Genomic DNA, 23297 nt, shown 5'->3' on the forward strand with positions numbered 1-23297 from the left:
GCTGGAGGCAGAAGAATCCCTGTGTGTTGTCAAATGGTTTTTCATGGAGTCTCGTCCCATTTGAACTCTGCTAGAAATGGAAGTAAAAATGCCCTCTGCGGGGTCCAGATGGCGGTTGGGGTACAGTGCCCAGTGTGGGCCTCCCACCCACACCCTGCTCTCGACCTCTCTGCCCAGACAGTGGGCTTCCTTCCATTTGCAAACTTAGAATTCCTTAGGTGTAAGGAGACAGTCAAGTAATGATCATTGCCACTTGTGCAAGCACTGCACTGGTGGACCTGTCCGAAAGATTTAATATTTGCAAGAACTCCGCATATCGGGGTTTGTGGGAGGCAGGCCTGCCCCAGAGACCACCTGTCCTCATCCCAGAACCCTTGAAAACCTGCTCTATGTGGCCAAGGGGCTCCGCAGGTGAGTAAGGGAAGGGTGGTGAGATGGGGCGAGTACCCTGGGTTGGCTGGGTGGGCCCCGTCTAGCCCGTGGCTTCTGAAAAGTGGAGAACTTTTCCCAGCTGAGCCAGAGAGAGGAACGTTGCTAATTTCGAAGATGGAGGAAGGCGGCCTCTAGAAACTGGAAAAGGCAAGGACATAGATTCTCCCCTGGAGCCGCCAAAGGAACCAGTCCTGGTGGTTTCCTAACTTACAGAACTGTGAGATGATAAACTTGTGTTGCTTTAAGCCACTAAGTTTGGGGTAATTCGTTTAGGGCCATAATGAAAAAGTAACACCTGAGTTATTCTAGTGAGAGAGGCCTCGGGCGCGGCAATTAGTAGAGCTGGGAAAACCCCGGTCAGGTGCTTCAAGCTTCAGCGCTCTGCTTTAAGGGCTGAGCACGCTCGGCGGCCCGTTTAAGAGCGGGGCGGGGCCTGCGGTTGCCTGGAGACCGGCAGGATCAGGTCGCCGCGCCGCTTCCGTCTGGGATTGGCAGAGTCCCACGGCGTCCCCAGCGAGGTGAGCGCCCCCGCGGGGTCCCGGGGTCCCAGGCCGTGGTTGCGCCGCGACGGACATGACCTTGCCTTGCACTCCGGGACTCCCCTGTGCGTCCTGCTCGATGCACCGGGGCGTCTTCAGTGGGGCCAGTTTGGGAAGGCCACAGAAACTGTGGCTTTGGAGCCCTGTGCCTCAGCTCTAAGACCTTGGGCAAATAATTAGCGCAAGATTTTTTGCTTGACCCTGGCAGTGCTGTCCTAGGGAGTAGGTAGCCGATGATTTCAAGTTCAAAAACAGGAAAGTGAAAAAATAATCACTTCATTATTGATTGTGCACACTGTCTGATCCGTAGGGATTTTGTGCATCATCTCATCCTTATAACCAGACCAAGGTGCTGTTATTCTTGTTTGACAGCTGAAGCAGAAGGACCTCAGGTAACAGCTGGGAAGGGGCAGTGCAGCTCATGAGCACTTTGCCATGCTGACACACGAAGAGACGGGCTTTTAAAGTACGAACTGGTGGCATGTAAGATTTCAGAGGTTAAGTCGGTATTTTTCACACACAGGATTGCTCTTCTTACCGGAGCACTATTTGGAAAGAAGTGGTAGATGGTGGTTCCAATTTTAAAAATTTTAGGAAGCAACCAATGCAATATTGAAGTAATATTTTTATAAACTGGTGAGACTCGATACTTGTAATTAATTTTTCAGGCTGTAGGAAAAGAGTGATAATGACATTGGGGTTGTAAAACGAGACATAATTTTTATTTTTCAGGTAAAACTCATCAACGCCTTGAAACAAACAGCTTTCAACCAAAGGAGTCATTTGATACTTACCTATATAAAGCAAACCTTAGGTCTTCTAAAGGCAATGGTGAAAGAAAAGAAAAGAGCAGATAAAAAAGGGGATAAGTTGGCCTGCTCTCCCTCGTCTGTCTCCGATCATACAGAGTTTCCCAAACAAGATGGCAATGCTGCCAGGCAAGATATGCCCCCAGGTGCTGTGCCACCATTGGACATGCAGCTCAAAGAACCAGAACTCGAGAGAGAGTGCAAAAATGATGATCTGCGGAATGAAGATACCACCCAGTATGAAGATACCACCCAGTATGAAGAGCCCATTCTGACCAAACTCATAGTAGAAAGGTGATTTTAATGAGCTGCATCGTCCATGCTCCCTTTTCTACAACTTTCATGCTCTCTGTTCTCTGTCTCTTGATAATCTCTTACTGTAGCTTTACTTCCGTCTCCCTAGACGACGGTAAACATCAATGTCTTTAGCACTGTTCTCTCTCCAAGAGTTTTAGGTTCAGATTTTTACCTCCCTAGTGGACATCGTCCACTGGACTTCAAACTTTCTGTGTCTCAACGCAAAGACTGCAGGACTTGAAGTACCATGATCTGGATTTGAGTCTTAGCTCTAGGACATCAACCCCATCGCCGAACCTTTCTGAGCCTCAGGTTCTTAATGGGGGGAAATAAATGAGTATTCGCACCTTAGAAGGTTCCTCTAAACGTTGCTGTTTCTCTCGCAGCCTTTGGCTCCTCCCTTGGTCCCTGTTTCTATCAGGGCATCCAAGCTCCAAGTCACAGAACTAATCTCTTCCCTACCCCTGCCTTTTGTGTTTCTTTTTCCTCCGTGCTTCTCTCATTCATCCTTTTCGCTACGCACAGACTTGTCTTCATACCTCTTGCTTGGGCCATTGGACTCACTTCCTCAAGAGTCCCTGCTTCTAGCCTCTCTCCCCACGCCTCATAGATTTACCTTCCTAATGCTGACTTGGTTTACATCACTCCTTGTATTAATTATCTATGTAACAAGTTACCCCAAAACATGACACTTAAAGCAATAAATATCACGTCGTTTATGGGGCTCAGGAGTCTGGCAGCAGCTTTGCTGGATGCTGGATGGTACTGGGTTAGGATCTCATGAGGTTCAGCGAAGATGTCAACCAGGGTTCGTCTAAAGGCTTGACCGGCTGGACAGTCTTTTGCAGTGGCTCCCTGGGGTGGCCGTCAGTCTCAGTTCCTCATCGCATGGGCTGTCTCCGCAGGGCTGCTTGAATGTCCTGCCGGCATGGTAGCTGGCTTCCCTGGGGAGTGATCGAGAGCGAGCAAGCTTTGGGAGCCTCGGTGTCTTTCACAACCTAGTCTCGGACGTCAGCTTCTGTCATTGCCAACAGCCTAGTGGTCACACAGGTTGCCTCCCTGGCTTGACTGTTGTGTACAGTGCTGCTATGAACATGGGGGTACATGTATCTTTTTGAATTAGAATTTCTGTCTTTTCTGGATATATGCCCAAGAGTGGGGTTGCTGGATCATATGGTAGCTGTATTTTTAGTTTTTTTAAGGACCTCCATACTGTTTTCCATAGTGACTGCCATTAATTAGAATTTTTAAAAAATGATTGCTGAATGTTATCATACTTTTCTGGCATCTTGATATAAACATGGTTTTTCTTCTTTGATTTGCCGATATCATGAATTATATTTATAGGTATTCTAATGTTTACCCTTCCTTGGATTCTTGGAATAATCCCAGTGTGGTCATAGCTGTCACAGGTCCATTTGTTTTCCACCTCACTTACCTCAGAGCCTAGAGGCAAGCTAGGTGACACATCACACGTTATCCATTCGGTGCTGAACTAAAAATCTGGGTGCTGTTCTCGGTACCTCTGTTCCCCAAAGGCAGCACGTCAGCAAGCCCTGTTGGTTCTATGTCCGGAATATATCTTAAAAATATTATCATAGTAAAATACACATAGCATAAAATGTACTATTTTAACCATTTTAAGTATAAATCCAGAGGCATTAAATACACTCACCATGTCATGCAACAATCCCCACTACCCATTTTCAGAATGTTTTCATCACCCCAGACAGAAAATTGTCCAGAATATTCCATACGCCTCCATCTCTCTCCCCTCTCACTACTCCATCCCAGCAGTTAGCTTCCCCCCACACACAGTCCGTTCTCCACGGCAGCTGGAGTGATCTTTTTAAGACGTAAATCTGGTCTTGTCCAACCCACCTCTTAAAACCCTCTCATGATTCCTCTTAGAGCTTTTCGATTTTATAGCAAGTCTTTATCACGGCCCAGCCTCTTCTTCCCCTGGTCTCCCTCCCATCCATTGCTCACCTACTCAGTGTGGTCCAGCTGTGCAGCTGAACTTGAGCCGGCAGGCTCTTTCCTGCCTCAGGGCCTTTGCACTTGCTGTTTCCTCTTCCTGGGGATCCTCTTCTTCTCCAGGTTCTTTGTTATAAGTAGCCGTCTCCTTACTCCTGATCACATTCCCTGATCATATCTTTCACAAAAACTGAACGTGATCTAGAATTATCTTGTTCATTTGTTTCCTTTTTACTGTCTCTCCTCTTTGAACCATAAACTCCCAAGGGCAGGAACTTGTTCACAGTTGCAGCCCTGGTACTTAGAAGGGGGCAGGCACACAGTGGTCCTCGGCGGGGAATGCTTGTTGAGTGAATGTGAGGTATTTGTACTTTTTCATTGATGTTCATTACGTACTTTAACACACAGTCACTGAGGTGTGCTCACATGATTCATTGCCTTGAGCTTTGTTTCATTGTAGCTACGAAGGGGAAAAAGTCCGTGGACTGTATGAGGGAGAAGGCTTTGCCATCTTTCAAGGAGGCTGTACCTACCACGTGAGTTATACCTTTTGGGACTGGGCAGGGCAGACAGTGCAGGGTGATAATTTTAGATTTGCATCTTCAGAAAGTCCACTGATTCCTCAAAAGCAATTGGAAGTACTTGATGCTGATTTTAGTTTGAACCCTGAGACATATTTTAAGGTAAAAACATGACCACTTTAGTACAAAGTAGTCATTTTAGATTTTTTCCTTTTGCCAAGTTTTATTTTGTACAAACAACATTAAGGTCTCTAAAGTAAAAAACAAAGAGTAAAAATCCCAGCATCCTTTTGCCATAAATGTTTTCAATTTGCTGTGTCTTTTTTTTTGGGGGGGGGGTGGGCACGTGGCTTGCAGGATCTTAGTTCCCCGACCAGGGATCGAACCCGTGCCCCCTGCAGTGGAAGTGCAGAGTCTTAACCATTGGACCACCAGGGAAGTTCCTCTTTTATTTATTTATTTATTTTGGTGGCCTCTCCTGTTGCGGAGCACAGGCTCTGGACGCGCAGGCTCAGCGGCCATGGCTCACGGGCCCAGCCGCTCCACGGCATGTGGGATCTTCCCGGACCGGGGCACGAACCCGTGTCCCCTGCATCGGCAGGCGGACTCTCAACCACTGCGCCCCCAGAGAAGCCCCCCTCTTTTATTTCTTGAATGGATGGATCAGTGTTTTTACATGGGCGTATTAATTTTGTAGATAACACCTTGAATCATTTTTCGGTTATGAATACATTGCTGTATTAATGTATGGTTTCCATAACTTAAAAGTTTGTTTGTGATAAAATGTACGTTAAACTTACCATTTTTAAGTGTTAGTTTCAGTGGCATTAAGTACATTTACATTGTTGAACAACCATCACCACCGTCATCTGCAGAATTTTTTCATCATCCCACACTGAAACCCTGTTCCCATTAAGCACTGAATTCCCATTCCCTCTTCCATAATTATTTAAAATATTACACAGTGCTCTAATTTACCATTCAGAGCTATGCCATAATTATTAGATACTTTTGGGGTGTTTTCATTTTTTGTCTTTATCAATGATGCTACAGTGGCAGTAGTCATTCATCCGTTCGTTCAGATTATCCAGGAAACGTGTGCTTGTTATAGGAACAGATTTTTGTAGATGAGGTCAAAAGGCACAGGTTTCAGTATCCTGATTTTTCCCATTAACATAACATGTTCATTTTCCTGTGTTATAAAAGCTCTTAAAAATGCCATTTATGGGAATTCCCTGGTGGTCCAGTGGTTAGGACTCTGCACTTTCACTGTTGAGGACCTGGGTTCAGTCCCTGGTCGGGGAACTAAGATACCACAAGCCATGCAGCTGGCCAAAAACAAAACAAAACAAAACAAAAAAAAACCCCATGCCATTTATTATGACTGGATGATACTCATTAAAATGACTGTCCCTCTGGCCTCTGCCAGTTCTGGCCTTTGTAGTGTTTCTTTATCCCGATGAGAATCTTCCTTCACCGCTGTGGTACTTCTACAAGGCACCAGTGTGTATACCATTCAAAGATACCTAGTGCTTGACCACATGGGATAAACCCCTCCCGGGCTGCTGAGGATGTGATCACAGCTCCTGCTAACCCTGGGTGTCCTCAGGTATGCAGTCACCTGGTAGCTCAAGCCTGGCCAGGCAGCCTTGCCCTTCCCACTAATGAGAGGCAAACACCCCTTTATTTCTGGAGGAGCCCCCTTCCTCGCTGCCAGCTACCTGCTTTGTAAACTTTGCATATTTTCTTTAGACTCAGATTCTTGCGATTGAAAGTCATCATCCGTTGGATCTCCTTTAAACGGTGAAGGAGGCAAACCCAGTGGAACGACCCAGTAGCCCCACGACCCACAGGGGTCAGACCTGCGTTGGTCACATGTTTAGATCGCAATTTCCTAAAGAGAAAACTTGAAAACAAACATTTCACGAAACACTTGCCCTTCTCGTGTAGCTGAAGCGCGATCCCTTCTGTTCTATCAATACTCTGTTAAACAAAACAAAACTCTGCTTCTTGCGACCACGATTGATTCCATAATCCAGACGAGAGCCTCAGCCTGCAGTTGGAAGCTCTCTGGCTGCCCCCAGTTTCCCTGAGCGCCAGCCCTGCCTGATGTGCGGCTAGGTTCACCTGGATGGATGATATAACAGACCTTCTCGCTAGTGAAGTTAAGGCAGTGGTTCTTAAAGCATGTTCCCAGGGACCAGCAGCAGCACCTGGGAATTTGTGCAGAGTACAAATTCTTGGGCCCCAGCCCAGAGCTGGTGATGAATCAGGATCTCCAGTGTGCAGGGCGGGCCCAGTCATCTGTGCTTTCACCTCCCCCCACCCCGGTGGCTCTGATGCACAGTCGAGTCTAGAACCGCTGCGTCAGGGCACTGTTTACATAGATTCTCGGTTCTCTCCAGTCATCAACCCCTGAGCTCACCACCTCCTCTAAAGAAGTGATTCCGAGGAAGGAGTGGGTATAATGTTATACGCGTTTTCTCTCATTGCATTGCGACATTCAGGTGTGTGAAGTTTTTAACAACTAGTTCCTATACATTAACGATAGATACTCTAAGTGAATGATATGGACAACTGTACATTATGTATACTTGTGTTGGTGTCAATACACACACACGCTCACGCGTTCTGATAATTCCCAGTAAGGGAAAACAAAGTGTGACGTTGACAAATGTCATAATTTCTGATATCCAGATAATGGTTTTAATCTAGTCTAAATAATTTTCAAAAGACCCTTAAACTTTGAAATGCAAAGCCCAAAGCATATGAGTTCTTTTGAACTCTAGAGTTTTCCAACAGCTTAATTAGGTGAGGAAGCCTGAATTTACAGCTCAGTTTTAACAACTGCGCAGCACCGCCTAGTGCCAGTTTTAGGGAACTGGGTTTTTTTGGACTCCTACTCAGATCCTTTTTAGAACAGGATAGACGCCAGTGTGTTGCCAGCTCCCAGCTGAACACTGGACAAGCATATTTGTCGAACTTGTTTCCATTTTAAAAGCTGAATCCCTGGGTGGCAGTTTTGTAAATCAAGATTGGGCCTAACGCTTTGTTGCTCTGTTTCAAAGGGTATGTTTTCAGAAGGACTCATGCATGGACGGGGGACTTACGTCTGGGCTGATGGATTGAAATATGAGGTAAAGCGTATAGTATGTTATAGTTCTAAGTGAATTATGTGATTTAATGGTCAGGTTCCCACAATTAAACATACTAGTTTCATAAAAGTAACTCAACACATGGGTTAAAAAAAAATCCATAGAACCAAAGAACAGAGGTGACAAGTTAGTTGTTACCGCAGGACCCTCTATAAATTGTCACCAGTTTCCAGTTTCGTTTGTATATTCTAGAGGTATTCTTCAGCCTCTCCCATTTTTTTGCAAACACAAATTGTTTATTTTTTTTTAAAGATTTAATTTTATTTATTTTTGGCTGCGTTGGGTCTTCGTTGCTGTGCGTGGGCTTTCTCTAGTTGCGGCGAGCGGGGGCTACTCTTCGTTGCGGTACGCGGGCTTCTCATTGCGGTGGCTTCTCTCCTTGCGGAGCACGGGCTCTAGGCACGCAGGCTTCAGTAGTTGTGGCACGCAGGCTCAGTAGTTGTGGCTCGCAGGCTCTAGAGCGCAAGCTCAGTAGTTGTGGCGCACGGGCTTAGTTGCTCCACGGCATGTGGGATCTTCCTGGACCAGGGCTCGAACCCGTGTTCTCTGCACTGGCAGGCGGATTCTTAACCCCTGTGCCACCAGGGGAGCCCTGTAAATAGTTTGTTATACACTCTCTTCTGTACCTTTTTTCTTTAGAGACCAAACCATACCCACTCACTCAGATGTAGCTATCTCTACTGGCTGCTTGTGCTGCGTTTGGGCCTCACTTAACGGTCTTGCCGGGTTAGGGAATGCGTATTTTTAGACCGGTGCCTCTACAGTGCGTGTGGGCCTGAAACGCTGCCCTGAAAATCACAGTTGCAGAGCTGCTAACGCGATGGTGTTCCTAAGTCGTAATGAAAGTATTTAAAGCAGGGGATATAAGGCTCACATGCAAACAACAGCCAGGTTAGGGAAAGAGGCACGTTTGGGCCAGGTGGGCAGCTAAGTGGACTGGGCAGTGGGAGATGAGGCTGGGGAAGAGCGAGGGGAGGGTCCACCTTCATTGTCACGGAGCGGAAAGAACAGCCGAGGTCCAGGGCGGCCAGAGGATTGTGTCCCGACTGCCGTTTCAGGCCAGTCTTTCCCGGGAAACTCCTCCCTGCCCCCAAGCCCCGCCTCCTGGCCTGGACCTCTGGTTCATCAGCTCTGGAAGGTCAGGTGGGGCTCATTCTTGCAGACACAGACCCACCCCCATCACAGACACACAAACACCCAGTCAGGGGAGGGTTTATGGGCAGGATTCAGGCTCTCACAGAAGCATCCTCTGGGAGGTTGGCTGGCCTCTTGGGACCTCTGCTGGGCCCTCGCCTTCAGGAGTTCATGTTCCTGGAAAAGAACCCGATGCCTCTGGGCTGAGGTGTGGGGGGCACCGCGTGCTGGCCGCTCATCCTGGGGCAGGAGGTTGGCTGGTGTGTCTGCAGTATATTAGGGTTTCCACCAGTGATCCCTGAGCCTGGCTAATCGTCAGCATCTCCTGGGGGTGACACTGGAACCCAGTGAATTAGCCGCCTCCAAGGCGGGTTCCAGAATCCGAAATTCTCAAGGCCAGGCTTGGGAGCCACCACTGTACCACGTCACCTGCTGGCTTCTTCGAGCTTCGTCTGCACACAGCTTTCCCGATAGCTCATTCCGCCTGGGCTTCTGTCCGGTGGAGGGACCAGGTGTGGGAGGATGGGATGTGTAGAGACGGGAGGAGGTGGGTGGGAGCTGGAGGGGGTATTCAACCGTTTCCAAGGGAGGAGAGACCGGCGTGGTATCCGCATCTCCAGCAGCCCACAAGATGAGGGATCTCTCCACTGCCTTCTTTCTGCCACACTGATGACCATTTTGGCCTAGGGGGACTTTGTGAAAAACATCCCCATGAACCGTGGCGTCTACACATGGCCGGATGGCAGCACCTACGAAGGAGAAGTGGTCAACGGCATAAGACACGGATTCGGCATGTTCAAGTGCAGCACGCTGCCCGTGTGCTACATCGGCCACTGGTGCCACGGCAAGAGACACGGCAAGGTGGGTGAGGCGGCCACGCGACCCCCGGCTATGAATGGGATGTGCAAACACAGAGAGCAGGAGGTGGGGGGGCTGTGAAGGGTATATTCACTTTTTTTTTTAATGAGGTGAAATTCACATCATGTGAAATTAACCATTTTACAGTGAACAATTCAGTGGCATTTAGTACATTCACAGTATTGTGCCACCACCACCTCTATCTAGTCCCCAGACATTCTCATCATCCCCAAATGAAACCCCATACCCATTAGGCAGTTACTCCCCACCTCCCCAGCCCTGGGCAACCACCGATCGGCTTTCTCACTCTATGGGTTTACCTATTCTGAACATTTTGTATAAATGGAATCAGACAATATGTGACCTTTTGTGCCTGGCTTCTTTCACTGAGTATCATGTTTTTGAGGTTCATCCGTGTTGTAGGTAGTTCATTCCTTTTTCACAGCTGAGTAATATTCCATTGTATGGATGGACCACATTTTGTTTATCCATCCATCCAGTGATGGACATGTGGGCTGTTTCCATCTTTTGGCTACTGTGAATAGTGCTGCTATGACTGTGAGTGCAAAGGTTTATTTGAGTACTTGTTTTTAGTTCTTTTGGGTATATACCTAGGGGTGGAATTGCTGGGTCCTACGGTAACTTGATGTTTAGCATTTTGAAGGACCACCAAACTGTTTTCCGTGCTGGCTAAACCAGTTTACACTCTCACCAGCAATGTAGGTTATAGGTACTTTGAAGCGAGGTTGCTGTTTTTGGTACTATTGTCTCACTTTTATATAGGATGATAAAATACTGTAGCACTGTTTTTAGAAAATGTCAAAAGAAAAAGTCTATCTTCATAATTATCACCTTACTCAGATTTAGACTGTTCCCTTGTGTTCTGCATTCTGTTTTTTGTCTTTTAGCTCAGAGCAGGTCAGTTCAGATATTTGGGGGAGTTGGGGATGGTGACTTCTATATAGAGGCACCAGGATGGCTGCGAGAAGGAACAAGTTAGTGTGATAATGAGGAAGAAGATGGAAAAATCACACACACACACAGAAATAAACCAGTGAATAAACAAGCAATTTCAGGCCATTTACCGTAGATCCAAATGCTTTGCACAGTGGCTACTCCCACTCCCTTAAAGGAATCGTCAAAGAAAAATTATGCCGTGTTCACTTATGCTCAGAGGCAGTAAAGTAAGACGTCAAAATGGATAAAACAAACTGGTTTTGGTACATAAAAGAGAGTGAGCTTCAGTTATAAGGAAGGTACTACTCTTCACTTTAGGAGACGACAAAATAGGATTTCTTTAGGTACTTATTTGACAAATAATTACTGACTATACTGAGTGTAATGGATGTAGTCGTTTCATCCCGTATGTGACACTTTGCTATTCAGGGGTAACTGATTTGTCATCTCATTCTCACTTGGTGGGCACTTTGCAGTATTCTTAATCACAAACCAGAAACATAACACGGGTTATATGTCTTACCTAAGGATGACATTTTCTGCATCATTGAGACTCCTTAAAATCATACATTTTAACCTTTACCTTTAAAAAAGCATTTGTTTTATAAGGCTTGATGATTTTATTAAAAAAATGCTACTCTTTGTTCTAGGGCTGCATTTGTTACAATCAAGAGGGTACCTCTTGGTACGAGGGAGACTGGGTGCACAACGTCAGAAAGGGCTGGGGGATAAGGCGGTAGGTATCCGCCGCCCCCCCCATGTTTGGGGTGTTGGCGAAAAGCGTTCTTGGGCCCAAATAACTTTCACATAGGCTATTTAAAGATAAGGTGCAGAACTTACAGAGAACACGTTTTCTATATAAGCAGGGTGGAATATTTAAATTAACCCCAATATAATCTCAACAGGGATGAAGTATTCTTCGGAAAATTTAGAAAAACACCATATTAAATATGATAGCTAATCATACTGTTTCACTTTATTATACATAGAAACTGCCTCCCTTTGTTTTCTATGTTAATCACGGGTCTCCATTGTTAGTTTCACATTTTCTGAGGGATGTTGACATATCTACTTGATTTTAGATCGAGCTGAAGGAGCCAAATATTTTAAGGATTAAAATACTTGGGGGCAAAATATTAACCAATCATAATACTATAGGGAGTTACTTAAAAAGATTATAAACACTAATCTTACCCACTGTCACCTTATTAAGTAATCAGAAGTTTTTACAAAGTGATTTATTCTGTCCACCCCCCCCCCACCCAGATGATTGTTCATATGGACCACATGCCTATTCATTGAATTTAAATACAGGGAAGATTGTATGGGCACAAGGATTGGATTTCTTCAGAGGTATTTAGGGAGAAAGTTTAAGAAAGTCTTAAAGGTAAATGTTGTACATGAGATAACTGGTTGTTTTTAATTTTTGTTTGTCCTAGTTACAAATCTGGAAATATATATGAAGGTCAGTGGGAGAACAACGTGCGTCATGGGGAAGGCCGGATGAGGTGGCTGACAACTAACGAAGAGTACACGGGTCATTGGGAGCAGGGGGCCCAGGTACTGTGCTAGCTGGTTTGAGCAGAATACGCCCAGAGGTGGGGGCTCTGCTGATCCTCAGCCCATGAAGTATTTGGTGTAGGGTATTGCACGGTAATCTGAAATTCAAGCTGTGTTAAATTTAGAAACTCACAAACTCACATTATGATTACTTGTCTAAATCAGCCTTTTTATTATTTTTATTTTCTTTTCTTTTATTTTTTTCGGTACGCGGGCCTCTCACTGTTGTGGCCTCTCCCGCCGCGGAGCACAGGCTCTGGACGCGCAGGCTCAGCGGCCATGGCTCACGGGCCCAGCTGCTCCGCGGCATGTGGGATCTTCCCGGACCGGGGCATGAACCCGTGTCCCCTGCATCGGCAGGCGGACTCTCAACCACTGCACCACCAGGGAAGCCCTAAATCAGCCTTTTTTAAAAATATATATTTTGTTGACATATAGTTGATTTACACCGTTGTGTTAATTTCTGCTCTACAGCAAAGTGATGCAGTTACACATGTATATATGTTCTTTTTCATATTCTTTTCCATATGGTTTCTCACAGGATATTGAATATAGTTCCCCGTGCCTTACAGTACGATCTGGTCGTTTATCCATTCTGTATATAATAGTTCGCATCTGCTCATCCCAAACTCCCAATCCATCCCTCTCCGCCCTCCCCTCCCCCTTGGCAACCATAAGTCTGTTCTCTGTGTCTGTGAATCTGTTTTTGTTTTGTAGATACGTTCCCTTGTGTCGTATTTTAGATTCCACATACAAGTAATATCATAGAGTGTCTTTCTCTTTCTGACTTCACTTAGTATGATAATCTCCAGATCTATCCATGTGGCTGCAGATGGCATTATTTCATTCTTTTTATGGCTAAATTGACCTTTTTTTTTTAATGCTATTTTATTAGTATTTAGTTTTCTCTAGAGGTCTCCCACCCAAGCGAGGTTCTTCCATTGGCAAATTCATAAGTCACGTGACTCTTGGGAGGACTGAGACTATTATTTACATTTTATTTATTTGTTTTTTTGGACTTACTTGGCTAGACAAGATTTTATTGGGTACAAGGTGATCATTTTTGATAAAGAATTATAGTAGAGATCTTAAATGAAGATAACAAGGCTCAAATTTGAAGTTTGGTCAAAAGACCAAAGCAGATCCAGACTTGCCAACTGCCTTGGGATCTGGGATTATTACCTGTTGCCATTTCTCTGCAGTGCTTCCAGATGCTACCTGTGACAGGGCTTAAGAAGCAACTGTCCCCTAAATAAAGGTGCCTGCCTCAGAGGGTTCTTATGGAGACTGAATAAATACGAAATAGTGCCCGGCCTATAATAAGCTATTATTGAAGGCCCCGGGAATCCCATACCACCGCTCCTAGTTCTGGCTTGTCTGAATGCTGGAGGGGTAGCTAGGCTGGGGCAGCCGTGTCTGGAAGGTGTCTAGAAGGGCACCACTTGATATGCAGAAGGATTCTCAGTCCTGAGTCTGCCCTAGCCTCAAGAGCCCAGGAGGAATCCACCTTTGCCCCACTGACAGCCCTCCCTCAGGACAATGATATGAGGATAAGAACGACCCTTAAATCAAGGATAGAAACCCAGGGAAGCCAAGAGGTGCTCAGCACCGTGCTTTTGACACAGACAGCCTCCCCTATGAACACCAGCGCTGTGTTCGTCTCCCCCTCCCCCTTTCGGTTCCAAAGGCACTGAAGCCTCTAACTCTGATCTTTTTACAGAACCAGTACCAGGCGTTTCTCAGAAGAGGCCAAGCCTCAGGTTTTCATACAGCCCTCCCAGTAGTGTAAAAGTAAATGCCAGTAATCTCACTGGGCTCTTAACCTGCAACCCAGCCTATAGCGTAAATTGCAGTGCCTTGGCCAGTACTGTAGGAGGCCTTGCTCTTCTCCAGATACGGCGAAAGGGAACACCTTGCTTCAAGGCCCATTCCCTGTATCTACTTGCATTTCCCCTCAATATAATTTCCTGATTCTGAGGCACTCTCACACCTCATTTTCCCCGAAAGAGGGAAAGCAAAAAGTAAATTCCTCTTACACTCAAAGGCTAATGTCCACCTAAAATGAAGAATCAGAAAGGTCTCAGCTCAAGTTTAATAAAGCTACAAAAGACCAAAAGTGATATCCTACTACCATACACATCAGTTTGCCTGCCCCATAATACAGCTCAGGCCGTTCCCTCCAGAGGAAGAAAGGCTGGCCTCCCCAAGCCCTGCAGGAAGGGCCTGTCCTGTCCCACACCACATCTGGGCTGAGTGTAAAGTCTTGTGTTTTAAGCATGACAGTAGTACAAAAGGGGTTTTGTTCTCATGGCCACCTACTGCAGCCTGGCCCTAAAATGGCCCAGCGCTCACTTCTGCTTAGAGAAATAGTCTTTGCTCTTCTGCACATCAGGCTCGATGGTATCACTGCCAGGCTTCCAGCCAGCTGCGCACACTTCCCCATGTTTGTCCGTAAACTGGAAGGCCTGAACTAGTCTCAGTGCCTCCTCCACAGAACGGCCAACAGGAAGGTCATTTATGGTGATCTGTCGAAGGATACCTTTATCATCAATAATAAAAAGACCCCTGAGTGAGATGCCTTCATCGGCCTTTAAGACCCCATAGTCCTGAGCAATGGTGCGCTTGGGGTCTGATATCAAGGGAATGTTCATGGGTCCCAGTCCTCCTTGTTTCTTGGGTGTGATGATCCATGACAGGAGACAGAGGTGAGAATCCACAGAAGCACCAATCACTTGGCATTTGAGTTTCTTAAATTCTTCTGCCCCGTCACTGAAAGCAGTGATCTCCGTGGGGCACACACAGGTGAAGTCAAGAGGGTAAAAGAAGAGCACAGTATATTTTCCTTTGTAGTCAGATAGGCTGGTATCTTTGAACTGACCATCTGGCATTACAGCAGTTGCTTTGAAGTGGGGGGCATGGGGCCCAATTTTGGCATTTCCTGAAGACATATTGCAATCAGCACTTCTCACGAACCACAAAGGACAGTCAGGAAGCACACACACTATTTACATTTTACAAGCTATGTATTGGGCTTCCCTGGTGGCGCAGTGGTTGGGAATCCACCTGCTAATGCAGGGGACACAGGTTCGAGCCCTGGTCCAGGAAGATCCCACATGCCGCGGAGCAACTAAACCCGTGTGCCACAACTACAGAGCCTGCGAGCCACAACTACTGAAGGCCGCGTGCCTAGAGCTGTGCTCTGCAACAAGAGAAGCCACCGCAATGAGAAGCCTGCGCACCACAAGGAAGAGTAGCCCCTGCTCACCGCAACTAGAGAAAGCCTGCGCACAGCAATGAAGACCCAGCACAGCCAAAAATAAATTAAATAAATAAATAAATAGCTATGTATTTCCTGCACAGGAAAGGAAAGCTTTCTGTGGTTAATTTTATATAGTTTATATAGCTAGGATTTTCTGATGACATCTTATATATTAACTTACTAATCGGGGACCTTGCTAAACTCACATAATAGTTCTAGTCGCTTTTTTGTAGACTCTTTAGGACTTTTTAATCTAGATAACCATGCCTGCAAATACAGTCAACTTCATGTTTCTCTCTAATCTGTATGCCATTTTTTTCCCTCGCTTTATTGCACTGGCTAAGACCTCCAGGATGTTTTGTGATATTGACTAGGAGTGGAGGGAGTGGACATCCTCACATTGTTCCTGATCTTAGTGTGAAAGAATTCAGTCTCTCATCAAGCATGATGTTAGCTGTAGGTTTTTTGTAGCTATCATTTATCAGGTTGAGGAAGCACTTTTTTAAAAAATTAATTAATTTATTTTTTGGCTGTGTTGGGTCTTCATTTCTGTGAGAGGGCTTTCTCTAGTTGTGGCAAGCGGGGGCCACTCTTCATCGCGGTGCGCGGGCCTCTCACTATCGCGGCATCTCTTGTTGCGGAGCACAGGCACCAGACACGCAGGCTCAGTAGTTGTAGCTCACGGGCCCAGTTGCTCCGTGGCATGTGGGATCTTCCCAGACCAGGGCTCGAACCCGTGTCCCCTGCATTGGCAGGCAGATTCTCAACCACTGCACCACCACGGAAGCCCCGAGGAAGCACTTTTTAATTCTTAATTTGCTTAACAGTTTTCATCATGAATAGATGTTGAATTTTGTCTAGTGCTTTTTCCGCCTCCAGTCTGATGATCATGTGGTTTTTCTTCTCTGGTCTATTGATTGGTTGAGTTAGATTAATTGATTTTCAAATGTTGAGCCAATCTTGCATTCCTGGGACAAACCCAACTTGGTCATGATGATATTATCCTTTTTATATCTTGCTGGGTTTAATTTCCTAATATTTTGTTGAGAATTTTTGTGTCCATGTTCATGAGGAATATTGATCTATAGTATTATTTCCTTATAACATCTTGTCAGCTTGTGGTAATCAGGGTGATGTCAGCTTCATCAAATGAATTGGGAAGTGTTCTCTTCAAGTTTTTGGAAGTTTGTAGCATTGGCATTCTCTCTTCCTTAGCCATATAGTTGAGTATGCCAGTGAAGCCTTCTGGGCCTGGAGTTGTCTGTGGGATGATTAAATTAACTACATATTAACTATAAAACCAATTTCTTTAGTAGATAAGGTGCTATTCAGGTTATCTATTTCTTCTTAAGTAAGCTGTGGAAGTTTGTGTTATACTGAAGGAGTTTGCTTGCTTCATAGAAATTGTTAATGTTATTGGCACAAGGTTGTTTATAACATTACCTTATTCTTTTAATATATATAGGATCTATAGTGATGGTCCCTCTTTCTTCTACTATTAGTAATTTGTGCTTTCCCTCTCCTTCATCAGTCTTGCTAGAGATGTATCAATTTCATTAAAATGATCAAAGAGCCAGTTTTAGTTTTGTTTTCTTTGATGTTTTTCAAAATAACTGATATCTGTTCTTGTTATTACCTCCCTTCTGCATGCTTTGGGTTTAATTTGCTCTTTTCCTAGAGTTGTATGGATGCTCTATTGATTTGAGACATTTCTTTTTTCCTAATATAAACATTTAATACTACAATTTTTCCTCCTAGCACTGCTTTATCTGTATCCCACTTATTTTGATATATCATGTTTTTTAAGTTTTGTTCAGTTCAAAATATTTTCTAATTTCCCCATGACTTCCTCTTTGGCCTATAAATTATTTTGAAGTATGTTGTTTAATTTTCAGATATTTGGGTATTTTCTCAGATACGTCTCTGTTGTTTTTTGTGTGTGTTTAATTCCACTGTGGTCAGAGAACATACTGTCTATAATTGCATTTCTTTTCAGTATGTTGAGGTTTATTTTGGTCTATCTTGGTGAATGTGATGTGTCTTTCTGATTTTGTTGAGTGGAGTTTTCTATAGATGTCAGTTAGATCAAGTTGGTTGATAGTGTTGTTCAGATCTTCTATATCATTACTCATTTTTTGTCAACTTTTTCTATCCATTTCTGAGAGAAGCATGTTTAAGTATCCAAGTGTAGTTGTGGATTTGTCTGTTTCTCCTTTCAGATCTATCAGTTTTTGCTTCGTATATTTTGACAGCTTGTTGTTACATGTATACACGTTTAGGATTGTTATGTGTTCCTGGTGAGTTGACCCTTTTTATAATTTTATAATGTCATTCTTGAACCCTGGTGATTTTTATTTCTCTGAGCTCTACTTTTTCTGATATGAATATGGCCACTCCAACTTTGTTTTCTTCTTTTTAATTTTAATGGTGGTAAAATACACATATAACTTACCATCTTAACCATTTTTAAGTGTATATAGTTCAGTGTTAAGTACATTCCAGTGTTCAGCCGTCACCGCCGTCCATCCACAGAATTCTTTTCACCTTGCAAAATTGAGACTCTGTACCTATTAAACAATAACTCCCCACTTCCCCCTCCCCCCAGCCCCTGGCACCCACCATTCTACTGTCTGTCTCTGTGAATGTGACTCTTCTAGATACCTCATTTAAGTAAAATCATATAGTATTTGTCCTTTCGTGAATAGCCTATTTCACTTAGCGTACTGTCTTCAAGGTTCATCCATGCTGTAAGCATGTGTCAGAATTTCCTTCCTTTTTGAGGCTGAATCATATTCCGTTGTATGGATGGACCACATTTTGTTTATTCATTCCTCAACAGACACTTGGGTTGCTTCCACCTTTCGGCTGTTGCAAATGTTGCTATGAACATGAGTGTACACATTGTTCGATTCCCTGCTTTCATTTCTCTTCAGTATATACCCAGAATTTACAGAATGGTATATATATCCAAGCTGTGTAAGCTTGTATAACAATGAATAAAGTCAGATAGGGTTAAAAAAAAAAAAAAAAAGAATGGTGTATATATAGAAACATTCCATTGTTGAAAAAATTGTGTATGTCTTTATATATGTATGTAATATGTTGATTAAGTATGATTGTATGTGCCTGGGAAAAAGAGAGATGAATTTCAAACCCAACTAGTAGTTACCTCTGGAATGTGGGATTGAGGAGGGAATATTTTTATCAATCTGTATGTTAAAAGTAATTAAAATTTAAAATAATATTAAGCCAGGCACTTTATATACACTGTTTTCAATTATTACATCCAACCTGTGGTAGGTGGTATTTCCCTTTATAGATGAGACCCAGAGGGCAGAACTAATTAGCCTTATGTCAAAGGGCTGGTTTGTAAATAACTGAGCTGAGGCTGAACCCAGGTTTGCAAGACTCCATCATGCATGCTCCTTGCCCCTTCAAATGAGTCCCTGTATTTGATTCATACCTAATTTTAAATGGATTTGGGTAAAAAGAGGAAACATTTTGAGCATTTCTCATGGAAGTTTGCTTTCTTTTCAGAATGGTTTTGGCACACACACATGGTTTCTAAAGAGAATCCCCTACTCCCAGTATCCTCTGAGAAATGAATATGTGGGAGAGTTTGTGAATGGATACCGTCATGGCTATGGAAAGTTCTACTATGCCAGTGGAGCCATGTATGAGGGAGAATGGGTTGCCAATAAAAAACATGGCATGGTGAGTACAGACCTGTGAAGATTACATTTTAAAGGTTATGTAAAGGCATGTCATTCTCTGTCTAGTAAAGTGCATTATCCATTTTGCATAGGATAACTTACTGTTTTGTTAAGATGATTACATAACTTCTAAAATAACTTCTAACATATCAATTTCCTTTGTATTTAGAGGTTATTTAATTAGTCTGGTGTGTGTGTGTGTATGTTAGGGTGGTTTTGGTTGCAAGTAACAGAAAATCTAGCTTAATCTTCCATAAATGATAAAGAATAATGTGGGTTTCAGTGTTGCTTTGATTCAGCAGCTCCATGACGTCGGGGTTTCTCCTCCATCCATCCATGTCTCCTACCATGTCAGCTTCACAGTTATGCTGCCCTCCCTTATGACTGCAAGATGGCTGCTGTGGTTCCAGGCTTCACGTCTACATACCCCACTAAGTAGAAGGAGACAAGAAACTCTTTTTGGAGAAGTTTTCCACAAACATCTTTAGCTTCACTGAGCTGAACTGGGGGTCATTTGCCCACCTTTGAGTCAGACCAACCACTGGCCTGGGTGTGATAAATATCAAGAGAGTCCCCATTCTGTGATAGGCACCTCTGCTGTCATCAGCATATTTAATAAGCCACATTCTGTGACCTAGGGGTGCTTAAAGTTGGGGAGAGGTTGTGGGGCAGATACAGTGAGGGGAGAGAAGGGGGATCGGGGAGAGGAGAGAGGATCTACACGGTAACAAGAGACTCCAGGAGCCTGACTGTATGTGGACTAAGTGCAGATCTTAACAAGCAAACAGAAGCCTCCAAACCCTTGAAAAAGATATTGATGTACGTTTACCAATGGTTTCCTTTTTCTATAATTTTTTAAAAAATACTTATTTATTTATTTGGCTGCATTGGGTCCTCATTGTGGCACATAGGCTCCAGGGCACGCGGGCTCAGTAGTTGGGACACACAGGCTCTCTAGTTGTGGCACGCAGGCTCTGGAGCGCTCGGGCTTAGTTGCCCCACAGCATGTGGGATCTTAGTTCCCCGACCAGGTATCGAACCCACATCCCCTGCATTGGAAGGGGGATTCTTAACCACTGGACCACCAGGGAAGTCCCTACCAATGGTTTTCTAAAAACGGTTTTCCTAAGCTGCAAAAAGTTACTTTTCTCTCTGCAGGGCCGATTAACTTTTAAGAATGGGCGTGTGTATGATGGCCCATTTTCCAATGACCGCATAGCAGAGTTTCCAAATCTTGAAGGTGAACTGATCAGCTACCTGGACACGACTCCAGAATCTGCCCTCAGGAACCAGTATTGCAGATCCTCCATCAGTGCCGGTAGGGAGCGTCCACCTGTCAGCTAAAGGCAAATTAATGTGTAACATCGCATCAAAAATACACCTAATCTTTCAGAAAACACAAGTTTCCTGTGAGCAACTGCTTTCTTATAGGTTTTTGAATACTCTTGTGTCACGCTTCTGCAGAAAATCATTTTGACATGACATTGAAATATTTTAACATTGTTTTTCACATTTATCCTGTATATTTGTCCTCATCTGCTAGAAATCATCAGAAAGCTTGATGGCAGTGAAAGTAATTCCACGTTAGGCTCGAGCATTGAGCTGGATCTCAGTTTGTTGCTGAAAATGTACCCGGAGAGAGACCAATCAGAAGAAAAGAAGCAGGTAAAAACCTTCTGTATTGTTATAAATCTATATTTTAGGCTAAAACATTAGCAAACTCTCCACAGTCCTGGGAAGATGCAGTTGATGACTGTTGTCATGTATTGAATGTCTTTTATTTTTTTAAGTTTTTTAAATTAATTATTTATTTTTGGCCATGCTGCGTGGCTTGTGACATCTCAGTTTCCCGACTAGGGATCAAACCCAGGCCCCCGGCCGTGGAAGTGTGGAGTCCTAACCGCTGGACCGCCAGGGAATTCCCTGGTTTGCTAATATTTTGTTGAAGATTTTTGTGTCTGTGTCCATGAGGGATATCGATCTGTAGACAAGAGAATTTTATCACTGTCATTGAGATAGGATGAAACAGGACAGGATCGGACAGAGCAGCATGAAAGTAATTCCACTGTCCAGATAACAGCATGTCTTTCTACTCTTACTCAGAAATTGCATGTTACTGACCTGGGGATGGGTGGGGAGAAGATAACATTTATTGAGCTCTTACAGTGGTAAGAGGTAAATGCTATTGCACGTGTTACCTCGTTTAATTTAGAAAACAGGTTTTCTTTTACCTTTGTTCTTATCAGGTAAGATGAAGATATGTGTGGCTCTCCCTTTTCAGGTAGAATATGCTATCTTAAGAAATATTACAGAACTAAGAAGAATCTATAGCTTCTACAGCAGCCTAGGATGTGATCACTCTCTGGATAACACCTTTCTGATGACAAAGCTTCACTTCTGGAGGTTTCTAAAAGACTGCAAATTCCATCATCATAAAATAACCCTCGCCGATATGGACAGGGTACTAAGTGGTGAGTATTCCACATCCTTCGCATCTGGTTTAAAGAGCCGTATAACATCACAGCACCCTGACACCAGTTAGGAAATGTTAAGGGAGTGAGGAAGGCAGATGTGGGGAGAGGTGTTCCAGAAAGCAATACATGGTTGTGTCCCCAGGGTGCTTAAAACATGGCTGAGGAGAGGATCTCATGAAATAACAGCAACAGTTAGAGACCATCTCTAGCAGGGGCGGCAAAGTCGGCCCGTGGGCCAAAGCCAGCCCAACTGCGTGTTCTTGTAAATAAAGTTTTATTGGAACACAGCCATGCTCATTTGTTGTCATCTTGTCCGTGGCTTCTTTTGCCCTGCACCAGCAGAGCTGAGTGGCTGTGACAGAGGCTGGCCCACAGAGCCTAAAATATTTACCGTCTGGCCCTTTACAGAGAAGCCTGCCTATCCCTGAGAAAACAACAACAACAATCCGCCCCCCCTCAAAAAAAAAAAAAGCCCCCAAACCGTCCAGTTGTCAGGTCACAAGCAGAGAGGATCAGGGAGGGCTTGGAATAGCCTAGAAAAGGCTTTAGAGGGCTTCCCTGGTGGCTCAGAGGTTAAGAATTTGCCTGCCAATGCAGGGGACACGGGTTCGAGCCCTGGTCCGGGAAGATCCCACGTGCCGCGGAGCAACTAAGCCCGTGCGCCACAACTACTGAGCCTGCGCTCTAGAGCCCGCGAGCCACAACTACTGAGCCCGTGCGCCACAACCACTGAAGCCCGCACGCCTGGAGCCCGTGCTCTGCAACAAGAGAAGCCACCGCAATGAGAAGCCTGTGCACCGCAACTAGAGAAAGCCCGCGTGCAGCAATGAAGACCCAATGCAGCCAAAAATAAATAAATAAATTTAAAAAAAAAAAAAAAGAAAGAAAAGGCTTTAGATAATCTTGGGCTTGGGCTTGATTTCAAGTTGAAAAGTCCCTGCAGTAAAATTAACAACTTTGAAGGCTTTATTCCTTTCAGCTGAATTGTGGCAGGCAGGGAGGCTGGAAGGCCTCAGATCACCTTCTTGATGTTAGACCTAACGCCTATTTACTTCAAATTTCAGTGTCTGAAACACACTTGAAACTTCACTTAGAATTAGCAGCGTTAATCAGACTGTGGCTCAGACCACTTTGAAAAACACCAGGACAAGGTATCTTGTAAGTTTCTTGTAAAGTGACCAGATGGAGCTCTTTCATGTGGACCTTAATTTTTAGGTGGACGCTTATATGCTGTTCAGGGTAGTCCCTAGGAAAAAGGTGTACTCCATTGTATTCAGTTCTTTGAGTTGTGTACCAGGAGCAAATAAGATAGAAGGTTCTAGAGACCACCAGGCATCCTCCCCAATTTTCTTGTTTTAGCCAATAAGGACATACCAGTTGAAGAAATTCATTCTCCATTTACAACAATACTTTTGACAACATTTTTGAATTACCTCCTGGAGTTGGCTTACCACATCCATCACAAAGAATACCAGTAAGTACTCCTTCTGGACCCCATGATAGGATGAGGGCTGAGCTCATAGGATTGTTATGATATTGTTCCTTTTTCTTCGATATTATTTTTCATACTCTTGAAGGATCAGAAACAAAAGTTTTCCACAAATATTAACCA

At 44.3% G+C, this 23297-nt stretch overlaps 1 protein-coding gene and 1 pseudogene across 3 annotated transcripts in view; one reads left to right on the forward strand and one right to left on the reverse strand.

Annotated features, from left to right (window-relative positions):
- Positions 1-283: 283 nt before the first annotated feature.
- Positions 284-23297, forward strand: part of RSPH10B (radial spoke head 10 homolog B) — a 39703-nt gene continuing 16689 nt past the window's right edge. The window contains exons 1-12 of one of the 3 annotated variants that reach the window (XM_030846121.2): positions 284-411; positions 1704-2074; positions 4515-4590; positions 7644-7712; positions 9552-9725; positions 11330-11415; positions 12119-12239; positions 19036-19212; positions 20370-20529; positions 20755-20876; positions 21493-21682; positions 23045-23159. In XM_030846121.2, the coding sequence (XP_030701981.1) occupies positions 1800-2074; positions 4515-4590; positions 7644-7712; positions 9552-9725; positions 11330-11415; positions 12119-12239; positions 19036-19212; positions 20370-20529; positions 20755-20876; positions 21493-21682; positions 23045-23159 (1565 nt within the window). In that variant the 5' untranslated portion in view covers positions 284-411; positions 1704-1799. Of the gene's footprint in view, positions 412-813; positions 951-1703; positions 2075-4514; positions 4591-7643; positions 7713-9551; positions 9726-11329; positions 11416-12118; positions 12240-19035; positions 19213-20369; positions 20530-20754; positions 20877-21492; positions 21683-23044; positions 23160-23297 lie in introns of those variants that run through there. The other 2 variants (XM_030846120.2, XM_030846124.2) reach the window with 2 other exon arrangements.
- Positions 14546-15196, reverse strand: LOC115846871 (peroxiredoxin-1 pseudogene; annotated as a pseudogene).

This window comes from Globicephala melas, chromosome 15 (genome assembly GCF_963455315.2).
Source record: "Globicephala melas chromosome 15, mGloMel1.2, whole genome shotgun sequence".
NCBI lineage: Eukaryota > Metazoa > Chordata > Mammalia > Artiodactyla > Delphinidae > Globicephala > Globicephala melas.